The sequence below is a fragment of the Trichechus manatus genome, unplaced genomic scaffold (assembly GCF_000243295.1).
Source record: "Trichechus manatus latirostris isolate Lorelei unplaced genomic scaffold, TriManLat1.0 scaffold00003, whole genome shotgun sequence".
NCBI lineage: Eukaryota > Metazoa > Chordata > Mammalia > Sirenia > Trichechidae > Trichechus > Trichechus manatus.
In genome coordinates, this window is record NW_004443939.1 from 34,858,925 (window position 1) to 34,874,087 (window position 15,163).

General features: G+C 41.7%; 1 protein-coding gene across 2 annotated transcripts in view; it reads left to right on the forward strand.

Moving 5' to 3' along the window:
- The first annotated feature begins 13,047 nt into the window (after positions 1-13,047).
- The window catches only part of DNASE2B (deoxyribonuclease 2 beta), a 16,686-nt gene continuing 14,570 nt past the window's right edge, over positions 13,048-15,163 (forward strand). Inside the window, exon 1 of one of the 2 annotated variants that reach the window (XM_004369105.2) lies at positions 13,048-13,203. In XM_004369105.2, the coding sequence (XP_004369162.1) occupies positions 13,061-13,203 (143 nt within the window). In that variant the 5' untranslated portion in view covers positions 13,048-13,060. The remainder of the gene's footprint in view (positions 13,204-15,163) is intronic. The other variant, XM_004369106.1, reaches the window with a different exon arrangement.

Below are 15,163 nucleotides of genomic sequence, written 5' to 3' on the forward strand. Positions count from 1 at the left end.
CTAGATGTCCATCAACAGATGAATGGATAAACAAACTATAGTGCATACACACAATGTAGTACTACGCAACGATAAAGAACAATGATGAATCCGGAGGGCATTATGCTGAGTAAGTCAATCACAAAAGGACAAATATGAGACCACTACTATAAAAACTCATGAAAAAGTTTACACACAAAAAGAAACAATCTTTGATGGTTATGAGGGAGGGGAGGAGTGGGGATGGAAAAACACTAAATAGACAATAGATAACTGGTAACTTGGTGAACGGTAAGACAGTACACAGTACTTGGGAAGCCAGCCAATTTGTACAAGGCAAGGTCATGAAAGCTCCATAGACACATCCAAACTCCCTGAGGGACCGAATTACCGGGCTGAGGGCTGTGGCGACCATGGTCTCAGGGAACACCTAGCCCAGTTGGTATAACAGTTCATAAAAAAAAATTCTACATTTTACTTTGGTGAGTAGTGTCTGGGGTCTTAAAAGCCTGTGAGGGCCATCCAAGATACACTACTGGTCTCACCTCTTTGGGAACAAGGGAGAATGAAGAAAATTAAAGACACAAGGGAAAGATTAGTCCAAAGGACTAATGGACCACAACTACCACGGCCTCCACCAGACAAAGAGTCCAGGACAACTAGATGGTAGCTGGGCACCATCTGACTGCTCTGACTGGGATCACAAAGAGGGTCCCGGGCAGAGATGGAGAAAAATGTAAAACAGAATTCTAACTCACTAAAAAAACCAGACTTACTGGCTTGACAGAGACTGGAGAAACCCCAAGAGTATGGCCCCCACACACCCTTTTAGCTCAGCAATGAAGTCACTCCTGAGGTTCACCCTTCAGCTAAAGATTAGACAGACCCATAAAGCAAAATGAGACTAATGGGGCACACCAGCCCAGGGGCAAGGGCTAGAAGTCAGGAGGAGACAGGAAAGCTGGTAACAGGGAACTCAAAGTCGAGAAGGGAGAGTGTTGACATGTCACGGAGTTGTTAACCAGTGTCATAAAACAATATGTGTACTAACTAATGAGAAGCTAGTTTGTTCTGTAAACCTTCATGTAAAGTACAATTAAAAAAAAAAAATAGCAGAGAGAGGAGGCTCGTCCGGCCTCCACCTTATGGGAGTCAACCTTGTGCTGTTGATCTTGGTTCTCCTTCTCCCTTGTGGGGCTGGAGGAGGTCAGACACTGCCTCTAAGCCATTTTTAGAAGGTGTCAGAACCCCATGGTGTATAATGTACAGTATGTATAATGTACAGTATGGGGCAAAGATCCATGTCCAAGATAGATGTACACTAACTAGATAGCAGAGAAGTGGTAACTTTGGTGAAGAGTAAAACAGTACCCAATATTGGGGAAGTCAGCACAACTTGACTAGGGCAAAATTATAGAAGCTTCGCAGACACATCCAAATGCCCTGAGAGACCGAGATACTGGGCTGGGGGCTGGGGAATATGGTCTTGGTGGACATCTAGCTCAACTGGCATAACATAGTCCTAAAGAAAATGTTCTACATTCAACTGTGGTGAGTAGTGACTGGGGTCTTAAAGGCTCACAAGTGGCCATCTAAGATACATCTACTGGTCTCATCTGAGCTCGAGCAAAAGAGAATGAAGAAGACCAAAGACAGAAGGGAAAAATTAGTCCAAAGGACTAACGGACCACAACTACTACACCCTCTATCAGACTGAGTCCAGAATAACTAGCTGGTTACCACCACTGACTGCTCTGGCAGGGATCACAATAGAGGATCCTGGACAGAGAGGGAGAAAAATGTAGAACAAAATTCACATTCTCAAAACAAAACAAAACAAAACAAAAAAGACTTGACTTGCTTGTCTGACAGAGACTGGAGAAACCCCGAGAGTATGGCCCCTAGACACCCTTTTTACTCAGTACTGAAGTCACTCCTGAGGTTCACAGGCCTATAGGTCCAAGAAGGGGCAACAATAACACACGTGAGGGAGGTGCTTCATAGTTCAACCATGTATACGAGACTAATAGGCACACCAGCCCAAAAGCAAAGACAAGAAGGCAGGAAGGGACAGGAAAAACTGGACGAATGGAAACAGGGAACCCAGGGTGGAGGAGGGGAAAGTGTTGACACAGTGCGAGGTTGGCAACCAGTGTCACAAAACAATGTGTGTATTAACTATTTAATGAGAAACTAACTTGCTCTGTAAAGTTTCACCTAAAACACAATTGAAAAAACAACAACACAAAGGTGCTTCTGGAGGGTGGGTGTGGGGCTGCAAGGATGGGCTCTGGTCTCTGGAGTCAGGCAGCCCAGGTATGAATTCTCATTAGCTCTGTGGACTGAGGCAAATTTTTCATCTATAAAATGGAAATAATGGTAGTGCCCATCTCTCCATATTACTGTTAGGATTACATAAGAAAAACTATAAAGCACTTATAGAAGTGTCAGACAAATAGTAAGTGCTCAGTAAATGTTAGCTGTAATTGTTATTGATAAATAATGGATAAAATTACCAATAAACATGATGATTAATTTATGTGTCAACTTGGATAGACTATGGTTCTCAGTGGTTTGGCTAAACACTAGTCTAATTGCTGTCATGGAGTAGTTACATGTGATTAAATCAATTGGCCTTGGGTAGAGCAGATTACCTTCCAGAATGTAATCTAATGTAATGAAATAATGTAATATAATCACTTTCCATAATGCAATCTGATTTAATGTAATCAGTCAATCAATTGAGATCATACCAGTATAGAGTAGATCCTAAACCTAATCATTTCTGAATTATAAAAAGACCAGAATAGACACAGAGACACACACATACACTTCATGCAGGTGCACAGCTATCTTAGAGATGTTGTTTACTACATAGCTCACATACCTCTATGTTTCTATGTCTAAGTTCAGAAATTCTCTATTTCTAACTTCATATTATAAGTGACTCATATATATGAAATTACAGAAAACATACATGACAATCATATGGAATTTGAGAGCATTATGGAGTCATGTGATTCACCCTGACCTAGAGACAGCCTACACCACTTTTCAATTTGGCCTGAAAATAAGAACACTCACTATCTCTGGCAGGGATCACAGTAGAGGATCCTGGACAGGGAGGGAGTGAAAATTCATGATTCATTTAAAATCTCTGTGAGTTCTCTCCAAAAGTACTTGCAGGCAAGTACTGTATTTTTATGCAAATAACACACACCTTCTCTGTTTGTTTGCCAACCACTACCTCCCCTCCCACCTTGAGGCATTTTCATAAGCGCCCTACGCTAATTTTTTTACAGCAACATGTGAAAAAAAATTGGTATAGCAGAGGTTACAAAAATACCTTGTGGAGGGAAGAAGCAGCTGGCAAACAAAGGTAGAAGGCATGCGTTATTTGTGTAAAAATATGGTGATGATTCTCTAACCCTTTATATTTTGAGACATGCCTAAGAAAAAAAGATTTTTCTTGTGTAGAGCCAGGTAAAGGTTTGTTACTACTGACAGTTTGTATTACTCTAGGAAATTGAGTTTCCTCTTGTAATTTTATTTCCTCAAGTTGCACAAACCAGAGGAAGGAAAACCAAAGGTGTGATAAAAGAAATGTTAACATGTAGCTAAATTCCTGTAAGGTGGCCTTGACACGTAAGTATATCATAAACAATCCCTTTAATCTCTAATTTTGAGGAAATACACCTCTCGTACCACAGCCTGGAGATTACAGACAAAACTGGCCTGTGAAACACTAGTATTGGTTAAGCATGACATCACCTGGCCCTTATCGTGCGAAGCCAAGGTGATAAAATCACATATATACCCTGAATTTCTGCTTACTCGCTGAGAGAAGACAGTGGCAAAAGGTCTGTCTGGCTTTCTCTGAAGACTAAGAGACTGCTGAGATACTGCCCACCATATCCAACCTCAGCCCCTAGCTACGTGGGACCTTCTCTGAGTTCAATCTGTGGTTAAGCCTTCCTTCTGAAACCACTTTTTAAAGGTAAACAGATGAAGTCTAAATATTTGGTCTCTAATCATTGAACTAACATTGTAACTGTTAACTCTGATTCTCCAGTGCTAACTGAATGCCTTGAGGTCTTACTTGAGCTCCTTGCCATGACTACCTTGCAATAAACGAAATGAATTTATGCATTATGAACCTGAGCATTTATTTACTTATTCCTAAAATAAAAATCATACAGGACACAGGAGTTCTTAACCTGGAGCCTATTTATCTCTGGAAGGCCCAATGGATAGATCTGAGGCAGAACTGTGTACTTCATGAAGTTGTAACCAAAACTTCATGTGTATGTGTTCACAGAAGGAGGTATTTTTCTGGGGAAGGCATTCATAGATTTCATTAGTTTCTAAAAGGGTTCATGATCCATAAAACTTTAAGAACCATTGACCTGTGTGATTGGGGTCTGAATTGTTAGGGTCACCTTTGACAAATGGACTTTGCCATGATATGACAATTAGTCATGAAACAGCAGGAGAGGGAAGAAGAGATCATTCTTGGTGTGCAGCCACATGGATGCAATGGAGCAGTGATCTAGAGATTAAGAGCATATGAGCTCTAGAGTCAGACCGCCTGAGAGTGACTCTTGGTTCCACAACCTGCTAGCTATATGGACTTATGTTGTTAACCTGCCATTGAGTCAGCTCCAACTCATGACAATCCCACATAGAACAGAATTAAATGTTGCCCAGTTTTGTGCCATCTTCACAATCATTGGTATGCTCAAATCCATTGTTGCAGTCACTGTCTGAGTGCTTTCCAACCTAGGGGGGGCTCGTCTTCTAGCACTACATCAGTCAATGTTCTGTTGTGATCCATAAGGTTTTCACTGGTTAGTTTTCGGAAGTAGCTTGCCAGGGTTTTCTTCCTAGCCTGTCTTAGTCTGGAAGCTCTGCTGAAACCTATCCACCACAGGTGACCCTGCTGATATTTGAAATATTGGTGGCATAGCTTTTAGCATTGTAGCAAAATGCAAGCTACTGCAGTACAACAACTTGGCCTTATACAAATTATTTAATCTCCTTATTCCTTCCCCTTTTGATCTGTAAAATAGGGTAATGATAGCATCTATTTCCTAGAATTGTTTTGAGGTTGAAATTAAGTGATGTGAATAGTGACTAGCACATAGTAAATGTCAATGGATTTAGCTATCATGATCTGGCTTGCCAATTTGACCAAAAGTCACAGTTGGAACACTGGATACTAGTTCCATCACCAAGTATGAAGAGACAGCCTTGCTTCTCTTTTCGACAAGGAAGACTAAAGATTCCCATAAAGGTGTTCATTGCTTTGTGCTGTAGGTATGCTACTGATTAAGCAAATCTTTGTTGATATTAAGCATATTTTAAATGAATCCTAGCTGTTCATAAGCATTTATGGCAAATCTTTTTATAAAGCTAATACACTCTATTCTCCCTCTATCCATAATACTTTTTAGCTTCTGTGCATTTACCCATGCCTCCTTTCAATAATAACAGTCACCAGGTACCAAAAGAATTTTCGCCTGTTTTATAGACAAGGACTGAGGCAGAAGGAAGCACATTTCCCAGGCCTCACAGCCAGGATTTGACTTCAGGTTTTTCTGTGCTTTTAAACACCAACCAATGCTCCTTCCCTCTACCTGGAATGCCTTCTCTCCACATGGCATGGCTCATCCCACAAGTGACCTCCTCCATAAGCTTCCCCTGATGCCCTCAACAGGAAATAACTGCTTTTGCCTTTGAACTCCCAATCCACTTCAGGTGAACAGTCACCAGCTGCTCAGGTCACTTTCTTGCTTTATTATTCTTACTTGTGTACATTCCTTAGTATTCTCACTATCAAAGTCTTGAAAATAAGATCAAGTCAGCTATGTCTTCCTCACAGTACCTAACAGTGTTTCATAAATGGTCATTAAGTATTTGTCCAAAGAATGAGCCCACTCATTTTACAGATTATTTCAGAAAATTTAGCTTATTTTTATTTTAGTAAGAAAAACGTTGTTTTCAGTTCCAAGTCACTCTAACAATTCAACTTGGGCTCATAGTCACAAGTAAGTTACAGGGTGAGGTTGCCGGGAGGGGGATGGTAGCTGGCCTACATAGTTTATATTTTCCTTGTAAGAACTCCTGTTTAAAGAAACAAGATTTGTTTGTATCACTTGTGAGTCCAAAATTATTCTCAGGAAATACAAATCATTGTGAAACTGTCCCTGGGTCTCTATACTATTAAACATTATCAGAAGCAGTAATAATTATGGCACAGTTTCCAACTATTTAAACCTCTGGCACACACTTATTCATTTTTTGGACAGAACTGTTTCTTCATTTTAGTGGCTGCTTTTAGCTATGGTCTTATGTTTCTGATTCCAGTATACCAGACTTCAACCACTGAATTTCTCTACTCTGCTGGAGAAGGAAAATACTTCATTTAAGACCTTTTTTAATTTTAGCTTTTTCCCAATATTTAGATCTTGTTGTTGTTGTTTGCCATTGAGTCGATTCTGACTCATAGCAACCCTATATGACAGAGTGGAGCTGCCCCATAGGGTTTACTAGGATGTAATCTTTACATTAGCAGATCACAGGTCTTTTCTTCCATGCAATGGCTGGTATATTCGAACCGCAGACCTTTCGGTTAGCAGCTGAGTACTTAACCACGGTGTCACCAGGCTCCTTAATATTTAGATACAAAGTTTGATTTGATTTGATGTGTCCATGTGTTTTCACAAAATGTGTGTTCACATATGTCTTAGTTTCTAGTGCTGCTATAACAGAAATACCACAAGTGGAAGGCTTTAACAAACAGAAATATATTCTCTCACAGTCTAGGAAGCTAGAAGTCCAAATTCAGGGCGCCAGCCCCAGGGGAAGGCTTTCTCTCTCTGTCGGCTCTGGGGGAAGGTCCTTGTCATCAATCTTCCCTGGTCTAGGAGCTTCTTAGCACAGGGACCCCAGGTCCAAAGGACAGGCTCCATTCCTGGCTCTCCTTGCCTGGTGATAATGAGGTCCCTCTCCTCTCTGCTTGCTTCTCTCTTTTATGTCTCAGAAGAGACTGACTCAGATACAGCCTAATCCTGTAGATTGTGTCCTGCCTCATTAACTTAACTGCTCCATAATTCTGCCTCATCAATATCATAGAGGTTAGGATTTACAGCACATAGGAAAATTACATCAGATCACAAAATGGAGGACAGCCACACAATACTGGGAATCAGGGCCTGACCAAGTTGGCGCATATTTTTGGGGGGTCAATTTGCCCCATAACATTATATGTGGATTTTAATTATAGGAGATCTATTGGGAAAATATTAGGATAGATAAGGGAAAACTTTTCTAACTTTAAATTTACAATGACTAAAAATTTCCCTCAAGTCTTAGAAGAGCTTCTATAGTCATCATCTCTATCCTCCCTAATAGGGAGAAATATAAAAAGCCTAGCTACTTAGGACCTATCACACATGTGTAAATATCAATTCAGTTGACACATGCTGTAATGAACGGAAAAACTGCAGATGGAGACTGCCCCTCTCTCTGTGTTTTGATCATGCTAGAGAAGGACTTCCAATTCTCTGACCAGGTTTTTCCTGGCTATTTCCTTAGGCTTTTGTGAACAAAAAGACTTCAGAGAAAAATGCTGAACTAATGTGAGAAGAAAATAAGCACTAATATGAATAATCTTGATATCATTTTGTTGGATCTTAACAATATATTATAACGGTAAGAACAATTACGGTGAATAATAATCTTAGAGGCATCTGGCATTTTTTTGGCTGTCCCAAATCTACTAAATGTTAAATGGAAAAATGTTGATATCAGGTAAAAAATGTCATGTTGCCATAATCTGCAGAGTGGCTTATTATTACCTTCAAGGGGGATATGCCCTGCCATACATTCCCAGTATGACTCTAAAGGGATTTGTCAAGCAGATGTTTCAAGAACAGTATAAAAACTTATCTGCATAACTATGGGAGAAAGAAAGGGTGACCTGTCACCTAATGAAGAAGCCATTTACAGGTGCTCAGTTATTTTCATTCTTCTACCTATTACAAGGAGCCCTGGTGGTGCAGTGATTAAGAGCTATAGCTGCTAAACAAAAGGTCGGCAGTTCAAATCCACCAGCCACTCCTTGGAAACCCCACGGGGCAGTTCTACTCTGTCCTGTAGGGTCACTATGATGGAACTGACTCAACAGCACCTAACAACAACAACCTATTACAAAGGAAGAGCAACTCAGCACTAAATAGTGCAGGAAATGCTCATTTTCTTGCCAGCCCTCTTTACAGCACCTGTGGGCCTTGTTCCAGCCTTAGGGTAGGGAACCTGGAACAAGACCCACAGGAGCCCCTAGGATTGGGAGTAGAAAATACCACAATAAAGAATTGATGAGAACTCCAAAAATGGGATTGGAAGCAAATTTTTCTGAAATGAATACATTGAAAGACATCTCCTTCCTAATGTATAAGTCTTGAAAGCAAAAATAATAGTAGCAACCACTTATTGAAGGTTTGCTGTCTGTTGGAAAATTTACATATTTTATGCAAGTTTATATTAGCATTATACATGCAAATTTTCTGACAGGCAGCAAATGCTCAATAAATTTCCTCTAAAGTGGGCAGTGGGGGGTTCAGTGGTAGAATTCTCACCTTCCATGTGGAGACCTGGGTTGGATTCCTGGCCCATGCACCTCATGCACAGCTACCACCTGTCTGTCTGCGAAGGCTTGAATGTTGCTGTGATGCTGAATAGGTTTCAGTGGAGCTTCCAGACAAAGATGGGCTAGGGAGAAAGGTCTGGTGATCTACTTCTGAAAATCAGCCAATGAAAACCCTATGGCTCACAACGGTCTGACCCGCAATGATCACGGGGATGGTGCATGGTCAGACAGCGTTTTGTTCAGCTGTGCGTAGGGACGCCATGACTCAGGACACACTAGCTAGCAACAACAATTTCCTCTAATCCTTACAAGAACCCTGTGAAATAGGTATTATCCAAGTTTGCTAAAGGAAGACACTAGGGTTAGGTAACCTGCCAAGGTCACACAGTTACTAGGTGATAGAGGCAGGATAAGAACGCAGCCCATCTTCTCCAAAATGACATGCTCTTACCTACATTAAACCTATGAAAGGTGGAAGCTGTGTAAGGTGGAAATCTGTCAGAGAAGGAAAATTCAAATATTTTCCACTAAAATGAGCGATATAAAAGTGGTAAGACAGTACCTTGTTAAAGGCAGAAAATTTGGGAGACCTGGAAAAACTAGGCAGTGCTGTTGAGTTACGGCTCTCACAGGTTTCCTTGTAGTTCTAATGCCCCCTTTGATGACCGGTACCCCTCCACTCATTAGGTGGGGAAACAAACTATTCTGAACCCAACAGAAGGAGGGAAATGGGCATGCTACTGCAGAAACTTGTATCTTTATACCATTTTTTAGTTTTCTACCTACTGAGACCTACATTATCTTATCTATTCCTCACAACATGGTTTAGTAGATAGAATCCCATGTCGCCTGGCTTTCAAAGAGTGGAGCCACAGCCTCCTAGGTTTCAAAGCGTCGGTTCCAGAGTGTGGGGCTGGCTGCCTTTAAGATGTGCCAGGGGGATGGGACTGCCCCCAAAGCAGAGGAGGTGGGACTGCCATGCCCACGGGGCAGAAGAATGGGGACTGCCAGGGCCAAGGAGGTATGGTCACCACTCAGATGGACTAAGAGAATGGGGCCACCCAAAGCTGAGGAAGCAGAGTTGCCTCCCCAGTGGGCCTGGAAGGCAGAGCTGAAGCCCTGGGCCTAGGGGCCTCCACTCAGAATTCAGAAGGCATGGCCAACACCCAGAGTCTGGAGGGTGAGGCCATTGCCCAGACAGTATTAGAGAACAGAAGATTATTTTCAAACCTTGAGAGCTAATGTAAATTGTTCTGCTGAGTTTTAGACTTGCTGGGTGCCTGTTATCCCTGCTTTCACTCTGATTTCTCCCATTTATAATGGAAATGTCTACCTTGTGCTTGTTCCACCATTGTACTTTGGAAGCAGATAACCTGTATTCTAGATTTCACAGGCTCTCAGATGAAGATGAATTTTGCCCCAGGATGGAATATGCCTAACGTCTCACCCATATTTGATTTAGATGCTTCAAAAGATGAAATTTTGGACTTGGAGTTGATTTAAGACTTGTGGGATGATGTGATGGGGTGAATATGTTTTGCATGTCGCAAGGACATGAATTTTGGGGGGCCAAAAGGTGGAATGTTATGGATTGAATTATGTCCCCCCAAAATATGTGCTGTAAATCTTAACCTCTATGCCTGTGGTTATAATCCCATTTGGAAATGGGCTATCTTTTTTATGTTAATGAGGCAGGATTAGTATAGGGTATATCTTGAGTCAATCTCTTTTGAGATATAAAATAATTTAAACAGACAAGCTAGAAAGCAGAGATGGGGGAAAATTGATGCCCAGATATATGGAGATCCCCAGGAAACCAGGAAGCAGAAGCTGAAGAGACAAGGAACTTCCTTCAGAACCAACAGAGAAATCCTTCCCCTTGAGCCAGCACCCTAAATTTAGACTTCTAGCCTCCTAAAATAAACTTCTATTTGTTAAAACCACCCACTTGTGGTATTTCTGTTACAGCAGCACTAGATAACTAAGACCAAATATGGTACCAAGAAGTGGGAGTGCTGCTCTAAAATACCTAAAATGTGGAAGTGGTTTTGGAATTGGGTAATAGGTAGAGCCTAGAAGATTTTTAAGATGCCTAATAGTAAAAGCCTAGATTGCCTTGAAGAGACTATTAGTAGAATTATGGACATGAAAGGCAATTCTGATGAGGACTCAGAAGGAAGCGAGGAGAGCTATAGAGAAAGTCTCTATCATCTTAGAGAATTCATATGGTGCCAAAAGAACAGAAATTTATTTTCTCATAGTTCAAGAGGCTCAAAGTTCAAATACAGGGCCCTGGCTCTAGGGAAGTCTCTCCCTCTCTGTCTCTGAGGGAAGATATTTGTCTCAGCTTCTATAACCCAGGCATTTTTCAGTTCCTTAGCAATCTCCACCTGGCATCTATCTTTCCTCCATTTGTGCTTGTTTGCATCTCTCTGTGTCTAATCTGCTCTTTTGATGTCTCAAAAGTCTTTAGGTTTAAGACACACCTACCTTGATATGGCCTCATTTATATAACAAAGAAAACTTTATTCTCAAATGGGATTGCATCCACAGGTATAGGGGTAAGTATTCCAACACATCTTTTGTGGGGACACAGTTCAATCCAAAACACCATTCTAATGCAGATGCTCCCCAGCCCAACCACAGGAAGGGCTCAGGTTGCAGTAAGAATAATTTTAGCTAACATTTGTGGATCATTTACCATTTGCCATGCACTGTGCTAGGCATGTAATTAGGAGAAGAAAACAAGAATTATTTTATATCTAATCAACAAACATTCTTAGTCTGCATGACTGGAAACAAGTTGCTTACAGTCTCTATGAATGCGTCCATGAATCCTAAGCCAGGTGTGTTCAGCTATTACCACTGTAACACCAAAAAGTATCACAAAATAAATAAAATTTATTTTATTTCACTTTAACTTAGAAAAGTAAACTTCATGCCATAAAATTAAACAAATGACAAAAAGGCTGGGTGGTTGATATCCTTTTCCTGAACACAGTCAAAACATATGAAACAAGATGATACCCACAGAGGAATGGTAAAAAAAGAAAGAAAAACAGTGGTTCTTGGCTTAGCCAATTCAGTCTGTTCCCTGCAGAAGGCTGTGAATCTACAAGATACAGCATACCTTTGGTCTCAGGGCAGTGAATCCCAAAATTTAGGGTACATAGAATCACCAATGAACTTGTTAACAATACAGATTCCTGAGCTCAACCAGAAGGATTCTGATTTAGCAGGTTTGGAATGAGGCTCAGAATTCTGCATTTTTGCAGGCACGACAGGTAAATGTGGATGAGTGGTCCAGAGCACCCCTCTCAAAATTCTGTCTTAGGAGAAATAGAGCCTCAAGCCCTCCCCTTCCTAAGAACACTAAGAATCCTGAACAACTCCAACTGGACCATAGAAGTGATCCAATCTGCAAGGGTCCAGTTTGGTCTGGATCTCCAAAGTGACTGATCTGGATCCACAATCAGAGGGCAGAGCAGAGCCACCATGATTTCTTAGCATGAGATAAACTGCTATTTACAATAAGAGCATCACAGGCATTTAAGGAAATTCTTTTCATATGTCTATCTACTTCCCTCCTCCAAAAAGAAACTGGTCTCACCTTTTTATAGTTGGTGTGGTAATGAGGCATTTTCCTTTGGTCTTCAACTTCAGATTCAGTTTCAAGATTGACAAAGGATAGTTTGGGAAAGACAGAGGTTGCAACATTTTTTATTTGACTTAGAGGGGCCAGTCGGTATGTTTACCTAATTGCAATACAGCCAATGGAACACTAGGATCTCTTGAGAGTAAAGCACCATATTGAGTGGCTAAAATCCGGGAGGTGGAGAGGATATGTAAACATCTTTGGTAAAATACAACTGAATTTGCTCCTACTATGGAGCAGCTCTTTTAAGTATCCTTTAGCAACTGTTTCCTTAAGATGGAGAATACTACAAGTGATAAGATTCTAATTATTACTAAGACATAAAATTTTGTAATTTTTGTTTAATGTATGAACCACAAGCATTTTTTTCTCACTCATAGAGAGTCAATCAGGAGGGAAAAAAACTCCATGAAATCTATTCAATTCAACATCTAGTTGTCAATGTGGAGTTCCCCTGTCTACCAAATGTTATACTACACAATGTTTACTCCAAAGAGTTAACTATATATCTCTTTTTTTCCACCCAGAACTTTTCGATGACTTTGCAAACCAGTCAACAATTCAGCACAAAGGCATTCTGAGTCACGCTGGCATGCTGTGACAGAATCACACAATTGCATGGGCATGCTGTAACAGAATCACACAATTGCATGAGATTCATCCCATTTTGAAAATGCCCAAATAGCACAGGCAAATGGAATCGAATGTCAAAGGCAGCATAGCCTGAGACAGACTTGCAGCTCAGACACTGCAATCTATGGGGAAAGTCTCCTGCCATGACATGGAATAAAGTCGACAGACAGAAAATGACAGCAAGACTTCTAAGAACAACTCTATCTTTGCTCTTGCTTGGACTCTTTGGGGTCCTGGAGGCAAAAACAATATCGTGCAGAAATGAAGATGGTGAAGCTGTGGACTGGTAGGTAAATGAAATGTAAAGATGGGTGTAAGAGACAGAAAAGCAGAGTATTGGAGGCAAGCTGGCTCACTATGAAGTTCTTTAGGAGAAAGAGGAGTTGAAGTGTGCAAATGGACCAAATACCCAGCCAGGGTTAAGCTTCTGAGTGAGGGAGTTTCCCTGGGAGAAAGAGCAGAACAGCCCCTCATTGCCTAATTCACTGCTCTCAGGAGGGCAAGGCTGGTGGTCACAGAAGTGGGGTAGAGCGACAACTTCTCTCAGTTAGCAATTTCCTTTTGTTATATTATGGTTTTGCCTCACAGTACCCTTCCAACATCCTTTAGAGACCGGCAAAGGAGAGAAGGCAGATGACTCTTTTTCTGAAAGTGGAGTTCTCCTTATGAGAATGAGAAGGAGGATCTGATCATATATAGCACTGCTTGGTTAAGCTCCGTTTGTTAAAGCAGCTTAGGCAGGAGGTGGAGTGGGTGGTAGGTCACTGACCTCTTGTTCCATGTTAAAGAGACTAAGTGCAGCATTGCATTATAGTCATGGATTCTCCTAAAGCATTCATCCCTTTCCACTCTTTAATTAGGGTCTTCAGGTGTGCCATTATGGTTGGCATCAAGCATCACATAAACTTCAGGCTAGAGAACACAAATATACTCACTTACTCTTTCAGCAAACAGTTCCTGAGCTCATACCAGGCCCTGTGCTGTGTTTTAAAAATACAAATATGAACAAAACACAGTTCCTGCACTCACGGAGCTCACAGTTATATGGTAAGGGCATAGACGAGGCACTGGGGAGCAGAAAGCCGAGAAGGCTTCTCTGAGGAGTGGATTTGGAGCTTAAGTTTTAAATAATAATTATGAATTAGCTAGAAAAAGAAGGGTGATGCAAGGGCAGGTCAATGAGGAGACACAGAGGCAAAAAGTTATGTGAAGAGTTTGAGAGCGGCAAGTGTTCCCATATTTCTGGAGCTTCAGGAGAATGGAGGGATGTCAAAACAGCTTGGGGGCAGTGTCTGACCTCCTCTAACTTCACTAGGGGGAAAGGAGAACCAAGATCAACAGCCCAAGGCTGATTCCTATGAGGCAGAGGTCAGACATGCCTCCTCTCTCTCGGCCATCTTCACCAACTCTGACACCAACCGTCCCTCCCACAGCACTCTCTACTTCTCTGCGGGGTTTGATAATTCATTGCAATGGCCACACAGAACTCACAGACCATGCTTACAATTATGGGGCTTATTAGGGAAGTAACAGGTTACAATTCAAGCTCAGGAACACACAAGGATACAGTTGTTTCATCAGGACAGCCTCTTCCCAGCCACGCTCACAGGCACGCCTCTCTCACCATGGGCCGGGAAGCCCACCATGCTGTCTCCTGCTGCCAGGTCTCTCCTGCCACTGCTTCTGATCGTCTTCAGGGCTACAGCTCACTATCTCTCTGTCTCCTGGTCCCAAGAGCTTCCCAGTGCAGGGATCTCAGGTCCAAAGGACTCACTGGCTCCTAGCTATTCTTCCTTGGTGGTGGTGGGATCTTTTCTGCTCTGGAATTGGTTCTCTTTTAAGGCAAAACTCACTGATGCCCTCAGGGGCCACAATTACCCTATCACACAGTCCTGCCCAAACATCTGGGTGGAAGTTACAAGACCATGACTAGAAAGGCCACACACAAAATTAATTGTACTGCAAGGGAAATGGCAGGAGATGAGGCTAGAAAGTTAGGTGAGGGCCAGGTCATGAAGGGTTTTTTGTGCTGAGCTGCAGGGTTTGAAATTGACCTTGAAAGGAGGCCACTGAAGGACATCAAGAAGTGGTGTGAAATGGTCAGATTTGCATTTTAGAAATTTCACTGGTGCATAACAAAGTTGATTAAGAAAATGTTCTGCATCCCACTTTGGTGAGTGGCATCTGGGGTCTTAAAAGCTAGCGAGTGGCCATTTAAGATGCATCAATTGGTCCCAACCCACCTG